The following is a 13918-nucleotide window of genomic DNA, read 5'->3' as shown; positions in this document are numbered from 1 at the left end:
AAAGCAAAGACAAGATTCCATTAAAACGTCATTATCATCAGTGCATTGATTCTAACCCCACATGCGACAACAGAGCGTGACATAAAGGGCAAAGCTTTCATATTTTTCAAAATGACACGACTTTCCAAATTACAAAAGAGACTTCGAAATAAATAAAAACAAATTAAAAATGGGAGGAAAAAATATTATACTATGTTATTGTTAATAGATATGAAATTGTTACACAATTACCATTGGAATATATAGTCAAGTACAAGGACCACCCACCTGTGTTCACCCATCCTTATCATGGCTTTGTCACTTAGCAGCTGCGTCTTTAGCCGCTGTGGCAGAAACGTAATAAGCGACACAAAAGAGGGCATGTAGAAAACACAAGATCCCTCCAATGGAGAGAAAATGGTGATGTGTGAATCCACAAGAGGATCTTGACTTGTTGTTGGACATCGTCCCAATCACTAAAGCCCCAAATCCAACGGCGAATACGATCCTGTGGTTACCATCGTCCAATCAACACACACCATGTGTCGTTCATTTCGGGTCGACAATTTTTAACACCAAGAATATTGTATTTAGAGTAACTCAAAGAACGTACCAAGTGAGAACGAGACAAGCCATTGAGATTTGCTTTGTGGAAGAAGATCTTTGAAACTCGTCTTGAGAGCAAATACAGAGACAGCCTCCGACCAAATTGATGAGTACATGAGCCATTACCAATACCGCGGCTGCACCTAGACCTAACCTGTACGCGTCCTGGCTTGGCTCTCTGCACTCAAATAGCCAAAGCCTCATGTGCTTCACCTATATTCACACATTTGCAACAAGACCGTCTTTTAGCATGCATGTGCATTTTGGAGTAGGAACTATCATCATCATGATGGAATGCGATACAATATTTAATTTCGAGAGAGGATATATATATAGAATACCTGATTCTGAGCGACTTCTGCTTGGATTCCGAGGATTGCAGCAGCCACATCTAATCCCACGATGACTAAACAAACAAGAATACCTCCTATCTTTGTCATTTTTAATAACTTGGATTTGGTTTTGTTGGAGATAGTTTGAGAAGGTTAAAGTTCAAAATGTGAATCAAGAAGAGGAGATGCTTTCCCTCTGAGGGAGAGAATGTTGTCTGATTTGGGAAATGGGAATGTGTAGTAGAAAAGTCTAATGAGTAATTATCTTTTGTGACCAAATGGGTAGATATATAAAGGAGTGGTAAGTAAAGTTATGAGTGCGTTTGAAAAAAAAGAGAGAAAAGGAGAGAAACTTAAATAACAAAAAGTTAGAAAATGAAACAAAAAGATATTTCTTGTCGGTGACCATGACATGCAACTTTGTTGATAATGTAGTTTATGGGTTGTGTTAGTATAATTCATATTTAATCATCTGAGTATATATAATCTCTATAATATACAAAATCATAACATATTTACCAATATTAGAATTCATATTAGTATACATAACCTCTGCAATAAAAAATATATTTAAAATTTCGGTGAGCTAAGCGATCCGAGTTCGAACAACCTTACATGTGACCATGATTTGGAATTCATTTGAATATTCATTTGACAAAGGGTTCATTAGTAGATTACATCTCTCATTGGAGAATTAGTCTGGATTCTTCCGTAGATTTTTGATACTCTCATATTAATAAAAAATATATTAAAAGTTTAGCATAATGTATCTCCAAATACATTATATCTCCAAGTACTACACTACTCTTGATTGATTTTGGTGAAAATACATAAAAGGTATTTTGCAATTTACATATTTGAGACAAAGTCTTAAAGAAGTTGGAAATTTTCTTAAATAATATATAAAAACATGGATCAATTAATACTTGATTTTAAATTGGAAGTTATATAACTTAAATATTGTGTGAGAACCCAATTCATATATTCCAATGCGATTTACATCATTCTAGTCCAAAATTGATTCATCGTTCTTTGTTCTTGAAGATTTTTAAAGTAATGCTCAAAGAACCAATATTTCAAAAATGTGTATTAGAAATAAAAGTCTGTAAAAACAAATAAAATTTTGTTTTTTGAATAACAAAATTAATAATAATATATAAAAAATGGGTCAGGCAGTTAGGTTGAAAATTTCGTGTAACTTAATATTACAATTCATGGGATCCTATACTACACAAATAAGCTATTTCTTGTTTTAAATTTTAAAGTTATAGCTTGTGGAAATTTTTTTGAGAAAATTAGCTCAATATACTTAAAAGGGTGGGATACCATACAAATGGGAGAAAATAGTAATGATAGAGGGAAGAAAATTGAAGGGATATAGGGTATAGAATGCAAATAGGGAATATTTAGAATGTAGAGAGTATAAATTCTCAATTTTTTTTCGATATTACTGTAATTAGAATCTAGTAGAACTCCCGAAAAATTTTACGAGCACCGAAAGGATTATGTAAAACAATAAATTACCAATAAAGTATATGGAGAAGAAACAGGGAATAGGATTAGCTGGGATATGCATGTGGCTCTTTGGCACCCAAGCCAATAAAGCTTCTTTTTGTCCATATGGGATGGCGAATTTTCTGTAGTTAAACTTATAGGTTTGCTAATTAAGCTTTTCCCAAGTTGATAATAATACAATAGTAGTTATCTTCTTTGATATGTTTATTACGGTTGATCTAATCGGTCCATGAAAATCACATTTAATACTACGGAATAAATTAATTACCATATTGTCTTTAATTACCACATTTTTTTTACCTAAAAAAAACAATTGTTTTGAACTAAATAGTCAAATGTACTAGATTACCATGTAAATTGCCCGAATCAATATTTAAATTTAGATTGATCATATAGTAATAATTTTGTTTCCACAGAAAATTAAACAGTAAAAAAAAACAGCTTTACACCATGCTCCCAGGGTCGGCTTAACTTTTTCTTGGGCTCAAGGACAATTTTGTTTTTATGAATTATAGATGATAAAAAACATTTATGAGCTTTGTTTGAAAAAAAAAACCATTCGAGACCCATTTTATTACTAATTTTTTTTTCATTTTATTATTAAATTTAATTGTTTTAAGATGCACCCCAGCGGATGCACTGTTCACCTTCCTTCGTGAGCCGGCCCTGCATATTGAGATAAGGATATAGAGTTATATATTTCCTATTCTAGTTATTTCCATTATTCCGATTAGGTTTAGGAGATATCACAAAGGTTGTATAAATATCGGCTTAAAGCCTTCTTAATACAGAGGTTAATATTCAGCAACTCATAAACTTGTCATGGTATCAGAGCATTGATCCGTTTTTTTCAAATTCATCGTTCTTGAGCTGCCTTTGTTTTCATTCACGAAAACAGAGCCGCTTGATTCACGGAGTTTTTTCTCAACTTCCTTAAAGATTTTTTCGGCTGTGCACGATGGGAGACACAACCGGAGTACCTAAAAGACGCACCATCTCACCTTATGACCTCACGTCCGGCGACAACCCGGGTGCGGTGATTTCATCCCCGTTACTTAACGGTACGAACTATGATGAGTGGGCAATTAACTTGCGTATGGCGCTGAGTTCACGCAAGAAGTTTGGATTTATTGATGGAAGTATTCCAAAACCACCTGCCGATTCCTCAAACCTTGAAGACTGGATCGCGAATAATCACTTGTTGGTCGGATGGATAAAACAAACCATTGAACCAAAACTCCGATCTTCGATATCCACTCGAGAGGTAGCTAAGGAACTGTGGGATATAATTAAGAAGAGATTCTCGGTGAAGACTGGAGCACGGCTACAACAGCTTCGCAACTCTCTTGCCACTTGTAAACAGAACGGAGCGTCTGTTGATGATTACTTTGGTAGGCTTACCAAAATTTGGGATGGCATTCGGGAATGTATGAATTCTAAACAATGTAACTGCGGAAAGTGCGAGTGCGATCTAAATACAGCACATGAAGCGGAGAGAGAAATACTTCGTGTTCATGATTTTCTGGCAGGACTTGATGATTCAGCTCATGGTGTTATTCGGTCTCAAATTTGTGCTGTGATGCCACTTCCGGATCTTGATAGCGTGTATCAGACGATTCTTCAGAATGAGACAATAAGGTCGACTGTAGCTCAAGAAAATCAAGTCATGAGTTTTGCCTCACAACTCAACTCCAGTCGGGAACAGCCCCTACGCTCAAACAACAACTTTCACTCATCGTCATATCCTACAAATCGAGATCCATCGAGGAAGTGTACGGTGTGTGGAAAAACGGGCCATGAGGCAAGCTCTTGTTTTCGAGTGGTTGGATTTCCTGAGTGGTATGGCACGAATGGTCGTGGGCGTGGTGGTCCGGGTCGTGGGCGTGGTACCACACCGCTAGCAAACAGCACACAGATAGTAGCTTCCAACGCGAGCAACTCGATTGTATAAATATCGGCTTAAAGCCTTCTTAATACAGAGGTTAATATTCAGCAACTCATAAACTTGTCACTGCATGCCCCAAATCAATTCTCACCACTAAGCTATCGCTACTTAGTTTTTTTTTACAATTGTAGTTGTAATTGTTGCAATTATTTATTTGGTTACGTCGTAAAAAATGGTTGGATTCTTTGTGTTGGGGAGGAAGAAAAGTAGGGCATAATACAACCCACCAAGCGTGGCCAGTGTCTTCACTTCTCTTATAAAGAATCAAATTTTATCTTCTTTAGATGTATGGCAGCATGGGTTATGAAAATTTTATAGTATATTATAAGTATTTTTCTTATACAATGTTATAAGAAAACATAAAATAGCAAATTGGACGTGCCGAAAGTGAAACTCGCAAAATCAATTCTACATAAATGTCTAAGTATGTGGGGCAGGCATACAAAAACAATCGCAACGTATACAAATACAGGTAAAGTTAAGGAGTGACGTGTTTAACTGAATCAAACCGAGTTTGGAGAATGGAACCACTTCCAAGTTATGGTATGATAATTGGTCCTTAAATGTCTTCTGTCTAATTCTTAATTTCAATGAGAAGCCAAAACCATCCTCGAATTTGTAATTATTAAAATTCCCCAATTTATGTGGTTACCCTTTCAATCTCTTCATCTGCATCGACTACATCGAATTGTCGAGGGATTTCCTAACTCAATTCCTGGCTCATAGAAATATTTTAATTGCCAGTTTTGACTATTTATTGGTCTGTGCCTATATCAATTTTATTTGTTGGTTATGATAATGTAGCTTGTTGGCCCATAAAACTATAGTTCAGTGAGCTTTTAATTTATTTTTTCTCCAGCATTTAATATGGAAGCTCTTCTCTCAAATTGTTTTACACAAATACACCCTTTTCTTTCCAGAATCCTCGTCACTAAAACTGAACCATAACAGGCTGACTCAGTAATCGAACACCCCATATGAGGAAAAATGTCCTACTGGCACCAGGTTTGAATTTAGATTTTTGGTGGTGTGGCAACAAAGACGGAGTAGCATTGACCCACTTGTTCCTTTCCACACGAATACATTTACTGACTTATAATCATTTAATCTGGGTGTCAAAATGGATCATGATCCATGGGTTGACCCAACCCAAGTTGACCCATTAAACTGTTTATTTTTGATCCAATGAGTTAATGGGTTAATAGGTTAATGGTTTAACAAGTTAATGGATTAGCAAGTTAATGGGTTTATTGGGTTGAGTCAACTCTGACCCATTTTGTTTTCAATTAAGAAAACCATGAGTAAACCACTGAATTCTAAGGTTTGATATAATTGGAAAATCATGAGTTTCTCAAAAGTTCAATCATTTATTCGGTGGTAAAATGCATTTCCCGCTAAAACCGCAAAAATAAAATTTTCCGCTAAAACCGCGAAAATACATTTTTTCGCCAAAACCGCAAAAACGCATTTTCCCGCCAAAACGCGTTTTCTCGCCAAAACCGCAAAAACGCGTTTTTCCGCCAAAACCGCAAAACGCGTTTTCCCGTAAAAATTACAAAAACTCGTTTTCCCGCAAAACCACGTTTTCCCGCCAAAACCACCAAACGCAATTTCCCGCCAAAACTGAAAAACCAGTTTTCCCGCAAAAATGCGTTTTCCCGCCAAAACCGCAAAAACGCATTTTTCCGCCAAAACGCAATTTTCCGCCAAAACTGTAAAAATCAGTTTTCCCGCGAAAACGCGTTTTCCCACCAAAACCACAAAACACGTTTTCCCGCCAAAACCGCAAAAACGCATTTTCCGCCAAAACCGCAAAAACACAATTTCCCGCAAAAACATAATTTCCCGCAAAAACGTGTTTTCCGCAAAAACGCGTTTTCCCGCCAAAACCGCAAAAACACATTTTCCTCTAAAACCACAAAACGCGTTTTCCCGCCAAAACTGCAAAAACTCGTTTTTCCACAAAAACGTGATTTCCTGCCTAAATCGCAAAAACTTGTTTTCCACAAAAACCACAAAACGCGTTCTCCCGCCGAAACTGCAAAAACTCATTTTTCCGCAAAATTGCGTTTTTCCGCCAAAACCACAAAAAACGTTTTCTCATTTCGATCAATTTGGTCTTAACTTAAAAATAATTCATTATAAAGATGTTGGATTGATGAGTCAATCATTAACATATCTAACTTATTTAATATAATGGGTCATTGGGCAACCCAACCCATTTATTAAATAGGTTGGACTGATCCATAACCCATTAACAGTAAATCCATTTGGTTTATGGATTGGGTTGACCCATTTGACCTATTTTGACACCTCTAAATACACTACGTAAACTTGGGCGCATCAAGGCTACTTGCAAACACTACTAAATAATATCACATATTAGACTTCAATATCCGAAATGCAAATAGAAATTACTTTGGGCTGTGCTCTAAACATCACTGTGAAATTCCTACCTAACAAACAAATTTAAGGCCATTTCATGGACAAAAACCATAAGCATAATACATTTCTAAGAGAGGAGATCCCACTTCAAATGTACAAAAAATTCAAGTATTATAATTTATAATATAACTAAAAATTGAAAAGATATAATTTTTAAAATTTTAACATTTAACTAGCGAAATTTCTTCAATATCCGTTTGAAAGTAGTTTTTATTTTTGATTTTGATTTTACAGACTTAACATGGTGTTCAATACTGGTTTCACCATCTTCCAATATCGGTGGTAAAGGTGGTCTCCATCTTGTGGATGCTTCTTCATCAATCGCGGTGGTTTTGGAGCTGCAACACCGATGGAATAGAAAAAAACCCATTTAATATTATCTTTAATTTTTTAAAAATGTTATAATGGAAAGAGATCTGGGTTTTCTGTTTATGTATTGTTAGTGTATATATACAAAAGGTACACTTGTTTTTAGGTGTCATTTATTGTGTATTGTATCTTTTATATAGTGACTAGGGAAGTTCCGCGCTACGCGCAGAATTTGATGAATCGATTTTTATTAATATATAATTTTGTATAAATTTTCTTATATGTTAAGATGGGTGTGAGTATGATTATTTTGTCTACACCAAATTCCAATTATATGAATAAAATGACTGAATTCTTACTATTATCGCTGTTTTAATTGAGAGTTGTAAGATTTTATAGTATTTTAAGTATTATAACACTATAATAGTGTGGATTTGGGGTTTTGATTTAGAAATTAGGATAACAAGAATTTTTTTGTTTATAGATGAGAATTTTTTTTAGATTTTTTGATAAATAGGTGTATTTTTTTTTTAAATAATTCTCAAAAATTATATTTTAGGAAAGTTTTCATTTTCTATAGAATTATTATAGATTGGGGGTTGTGGTTTAGAAACTAGGAAAACAAGAACTTTTTCGGATAGATGAGTATTTTTTTTTGATTTTTTGATCAATAAGTTTTATATTTTAGATAAAATTCTCAAAAATTCTATTTTAGGAAAGTTTTCATTTTTGTGAATAATAGTGTGGATTTGGGGTTTTGATTTAGAAATTAGGATAACAAGAATTTTTTGTTTATAGATGAGTATTCTTTTAGATTTTTTGATCAATAGTTGTATTTTTAAAAAAATAATTCTCAAAAATTCTATTTTAGGAAAGTTTTCATTTTTTATAGAAATATTGTAGATTTGGGGTTGTGATTTATAAATTAGGATAACAAGAATTTTTGTTGATAGATGAGTATTTTTTTAGATTTTTTGATCAATAGGTTTATATATTTTAGATAAAATTCTCAAAAATTCTATTTTAGGAAAATTTTCATTTTTGTGAATAATAGTGTGGATTTGGGGTTTTGATTTAGAAATTAGGATAACAAGAATTTTTTTTGTTTATAGATGAGAATTTGTTTTAGATTTTTTGATCAATAGTTGTATTTTTTTCAAAATAATTCTCAAAAATTCTATTTTAGGAAAGTTTTCATTTTCTAAAGAATTATTGTAGATTGGGGGTTGTGATTTAGAAACTAGGAAAACAAGAACTTTTGCGGATAAATGAGTATTTCTTTTTAATTTTTTGATCAATAGGTTTTATATTTTAGATAAAATTCTCGAAAATTCTATTTTATGAAAGTTTTCATTTTTGTGAGTAATAGTGTGGATTTGGGGTTTTGATTTAGAAATTAGGATAACAAGAATTTTTTTTATTTATAGATGAGTATTCTTTTTGATTTTTTGATCAATAGTTGTATTTTTTAAAAATAATTCTCAGAAATTCTATTTTAGGAAAGTTTTCATTTTTTTAGAAATATTGTAGATTGGGGGTTGTGATTTAGAAACTACGATAACAAGAATTTTTGTGGATAGATGAGTATTTTATTAGATTTTTTTATCAATAGGTTTTATATTTTAGATAAAATTCTTAAAAATTCTATTTTAGGAAAGTTTTCATTTTTGTGAATAATAGTGTGGATTTGGGGTTTTTATTTAGAAATTAGGATAACAATAATTTTTTTGTTTATAGACGAGTATTCTTTTAGATTTTTTGATCAATAGTTGTAGTTTTTTAAAAATAATTCTCAAAAATTATATTTTAGGAAAGTTTTCATTTTTATAGAAATATTGTAGATTTGAAGTTGTGATTTAGAAATTAGGATAACAAGAATTTTTGTTGATAGATGAGTATTTTGTTTTTTAGATTTTTTGATCAATAAGTTGTATATTTTACATAAAATTCTTAAAAATTCTATTTTAGGAAAGTTTTAGTTTTTCGGAATAATAGTGTGGATTTGGGGTTTTGATTTAGAAATTAAGATAACAAGAAATGTTTTGTTTATAGATGAGTATTCTTTTAGATTTTTTGAGCAATAGTTGTATTTTTGAAAAATAATTCTCAAAAGTTCTATTTTAGGAAAGTTTTCATTTTTATAAAAATAATGTACATTTGAGATTGTGATTTAGAAATTAGGATAACAAGAATTTTTGTAGATAGATGAGTATTCTTTTTTTTTTGTTAAAGGGTTTTCATTAATAAAGAAGGTAGGAGATACATAAGGCAAGCAAGCACCATATTACAAAATATAAGAAGCAGAGAGAAGGATCAGATACATCACTAATAGATAGATGAGTATTCTTTTAGATTTTTTGATCAATAGGATGTATATTTTAGATAAAATTGTCAAAAATTCTATTTTAGGAAAATTTGTATTTTTGTAAATAAAAGTGTGGATTTGGGGTTTTAATTTAAAAATTAGGATAACAAGAATTTTTTGTTTATAGATGAGTATTCTTTTAGATTTTTGGTCAATATTTTTATTTTAAAAAAATAATTTTCAAAAATTCTATTTTAGGAAAGTTTTCATTTTTTATAGAAATATTGTAGATTTGGGTTGTGATTTAGAAATTCAGATTACAAGAATTTTTATTGATAGATGAGTATTCTTTTAGATATTTTGATCAATAGGTTTTATATTTTAGATAAAATTCTCAAAAATATTATTTTTTGAAAATTTTCATTTTTATAGAGAAATATTATAGATTTGAGGTTGTGATTTGTAAATTAGGATACAAGAATTGCTGTAGATAGATGAGTATTCTTTTAGATTTTTTGATCAATAGGTTGTATATTTTTGATAAAATTCTCAAAAATTCTACTTTAGGAAAGTTTTCATTTTTCTGAATAATAGTGTGGGTTTGGGGTTTTGATTTAGAAATTAGGATAATAAGAATTTTTTTTTGTTTATAGAAGAGTATTCTTTTGGATTTTTTTGATCAATAGTTGTATTTTTTAAAAATAATTCTAAAAAATTCTATTCTAGGAAAGTTTTTATTTTTTATAGAAATATTGTAGATTTGGGGTTTTTATTTAGAAATTAGAATAACAAGAATTGTTTTTGATAGATGAGTATTTTTTTAAGATTTTTTTATCAATAGGTTGTATATTTTAGATAAAATTCCATGAAATTCTATTTTAGGAAAGTTTTCATTTTTGTGAATAATAGTGTGGATTTGGGGTTTTAATTTAGAAATTAGGATATCAAGAATTTTTTGTTTATAGATGAGTATTCTTTTAGATTTTTGATCAATATTTTTATTTTTAAAGAATAATTCCCAAAAATTATATTTTAGGAAAGTTTTCATTTTTTATATAAATATTGTAGATTTGGGTTGTGATTTAGAAATTTGGATAACAAGAATTTTTGTTGATAGATGAATATTCTTTTAGATATTTTGATCAATAGGTTTTATATTTTAGATAAAATTCTCAAATAATTTATTTTTTGAAATTTTTTATTTTTATAGAGAAATATTGTAGATTTGAGGTTGTGATTTATATATTTGGATAACAAGAATTTCTGTAGATAGATGAGTATTCTTTTAGATTTTTTGATCAATAGGTTGTATATTTGAGATAAAATTCTCAAAAATTCTACTTTAGGAAAGTTTTCATTTTTGTGAATAATAGTGTGGGTTTGGGATTTTGATTTAGAAATTAGGATAACAAGTATTTTTTTGTTTATAGATGAGTATTCTTTTAGATTTTTTGATCAATAGTTGTATTTTTTAAAAATAATTCTAAAAAATTCTATTCTTGGAAAGTTTTAATTTCTTATAGAAATATTGTAGATTTTGGGTTTTGATTTAAAAATTAGGACAACAAGAATTTTTGTTGATAGATGAGTATTTTTTATGATTTGTTTTATCAATAGGTTGTATATTTTAGATAAAATTCTCAAAACTTCTATTTAAGGAAAATTTTCATTTTTGTGAATAATAGTGTGGATTTGGGGTTTTGATTTAGAAATTAGGATAACAAGAATTGTTTTGTTTATAGATGAGTATTCTTTTAGATTTTTTGATCAATAGTTGTATTTTTTTTAAATAATTCTAAAAAAATCTATTCTAGGAAAGTTTTCATTTTTTATAGAATTGTTGTAGATTTGGGGTTTTGATTTAGAAATTAGGATAACAAGAATTTTTGCTGATAGATGAGTTTTTTTTAAGATTTTTTTATCAATAGATTGTATATTTTAGATAAAATTCTCAAAAATTCTATTTAAGGAAAGTTTTCATTTTTGTGAATAATAGTGTGGATTTGGGGTTTTGATTTAGAAATTAGGATAACAAGAATTTTTTTTTTATAGATGAGAATTTTTTTTAGATTTTTTGATCAATAGGTGTATTTTTTTTTAAATAATTCTCAAAAATTCTATTTTAGAAAAATTTTCATTTTCTATAGAATTATTGTAGACTGGAGGTTGTGGTTTAGAAACTAGGAAAACAAGAACTTTTGCAAATAGATGAGTATTTTTTTTTATCAATAAATTTTATATTTTAGATAAAATTCTCAAAAATTCTATTTTAGGAAAGTTTTCATTTTTATAGAGAAATATTATAGATTTGAGGCTGTGATTTATAAATTAGCATAACAAGAATTTTTGTAGATTGATGAGTATTCTTTTAGATTTTTTGATCAATAGGTTGTATATTTTAGATAAAATTCTCAAAAATTCTATTTTAGGAATGTTTTCATTTTTGTGAATAATAGTGTTAATTTGGGGTTTTGATTTAGAAATTAGGATAACAAGAATTTTTTTGTTTATAGATGAGTATTCTTTTAGATTTTTTGATCAATAGTTGTATTTTTTAAAAATAATTCTCAAAAATTCTATTTTAGGAAAGTTTTCATTTTTTATAGAAATAGTGTAGATTGGGGGTTGTGATTTAGAAACTAGGATAACAAGAATTTTTGTGGATAGATGAGTATTTTTTTTTAGATTTTTTTATCAATACGTTTTATATTTTAGATAAAATTCTCAAAAATTCTCTTTTAGGAAAATTTTCATTTTTGTGAATAATAGTGTGGATTTGCGGTTTTTATTTAGAAATTAGGATAACAAGAATTTTTTTGTTTATAGATGAGAATTTCTTTTAGATTTTTTTTATCAATAGTTGTATTTTTTAAAAAATAATTCTCAAAAATTCTATTTTTGGAAAGTTTTCATTTTCTATAGAATTATTGTAGATTGGGGGTTGTGGTTTATAAACTATGAAAACAAGAACTTTTGCGGATAGATAATTTTTTTTTTTTGTTTTTTTGATCAATAGATTTTATATTTTTGATAAAATTCTCAAAAATTCTATTTTAGGAAAGTTATCATTTTTGTGAATGATAGTGTGGATTTGGGGTTTTGATTTAGAAATTAGGATAACAAGAATTTTTTGTTTATAGATGAGTATTCTTTTAGATTTTTCGATCAATAGTTGTATTTTTTAAAGATAATTCTTAAAAAAATTATTTTAGTAAAGTTTTCATTTTTTATAGAAATATTGTAGATTTGGGGTTGTGATTTAGAAACTAGGAAAACAAGAACTTTTGTGGATAAATGAGTATTTTTTTTATATTTTTTTTATCAATAGGTTTTATATTTTAGATAAAATTCTCAAAAATTTTATTTTAGGAAAGTTTTCATTTTTGTGAGTAATGGTGTGGATTCGGGGTTTTGATTTAGAAATTAGGATAACAAGAATTTTTTTGTTTATAGATGAGAATTCGTTTTAGATTTTTTGATCAATAGTTGTATTTTTGAAAATAATTCTCAAAAATTCTATTTTTGGAAATTTTTCATTTTTTATAGAATTATTGTAGATTGGGGGTTATGATTTAGAAACTAGGAAAATAAGATCTTTTGCGGATAAATGAGTATTTTTTTTTAATTTTTTGATCAATTGGTTTTATATTTTAGATAAAATTCTCAAATATTCTATTTTAGGAAAGTTTTCATTTTTGTGAGTAATAGTGTGGATTTGGAGTTTTGATTTAGAAATTAGGATAACAAGAATTTTTTTGTTTATAGATGAGTATTCTTTTAGATTTTTTGATCAATAGTTGTATTTTTTTAAAAATAATTCTCAAAAACTCTATTTTAAGAAAGTTTTCATTTTTTTAGAAATATTGTAGATTGGGGGTTGTGATTTAGAAACTACGATAACAAGAATTTTTGTATATAGATGAATATTTTATTAGATTATTTGATCAATAGGTTTTATATTTTAGATAAAATTCTCAAAAATTCTATTTTAGGAAATTTTTCATTTTTGTGAATAATAGTGTGGATTTGGGGTTTTTATTTAGAAATTAGGATAACAAGAATTTTTTTGTTTATAGATGAGTATTCTTTTAGATTTTTTGATCAATAGTTGTATTTTTAAAAAATAATTCTCAAAAATTCTATTTTAGGAAAGTTTTCATTTTTTATAGAAATATTACAGATTGGGGGTTGTGATTTAGAAACTAGGATAACAAGAACTTTTGTGGATAGATGAGTATTTTTTTTTAGATTTTTTGATCAATAGGTTTTATATTTTAAATAAAATTCTCAAAAGTTCTATTTTAGGAAAGTTTTCATTTTTGTGAATAATAGTGTGGATTTGAGGTTTTTATTTAGAAATTAGGATAACAAGAATTTTTTTGTTTATAGGTGAGTATTCTTTTAGATTTTTTGATCAATAGTTGTATTTTAAAAAAATAATTCTCAAGATTTCTATTTTTAGAAAATTTTCATTTTATAGAG

General features: G+C 28.8%; 1 protein-coding gene across 1 annotated transcript; it reads right to left on the bottom strand.

Moving 5' to 3' along the window:
- Positions 1 to 77: 77 nt before the first annotated feature.
- On the bottom strand, positions 78 to 1195 carry BNAA05G10770D (protein DESIGUAL 3). Its single transcript, XM_013893229.3, has 3 exons — positions 927 to 1195; positions 593 to 798; positions 78 to 487 (listed from the first exon to the last, which is right to left on the bottom strand). The coding sequence occupies exons 1-3, from the start codon at positions 1023 to 1025 to the stop codon at positions 298 to 300; spliced, it is 495 nt and encodes a 164-aa protein (XP_013748683.1). The 5' UTR covers positions 1026 to 1195; the 3' UTR covers positions 78 to 297.
- Positions 1196 to 13918: the final 12723 nt, after the last annotated feature.

This window comes from Brassica napus, chromosome A5, assembly GCF_020379485.1.
Source record: "Brassica napus cultivar Da-Ae chromosome A5, Da-Ae, whole genome shotgun sequence".
Classification (NCBI taxonomy): domain Eukaryota; kingdom Viridiplantae; phylum Streptophyta; class Magnoliopsida; order Brassicales; family Brassicaceae; genus Brassica; species Brassica napus.
This window is presented reverse-complemented; position numbering and strand designations above follow the sequence as displayed.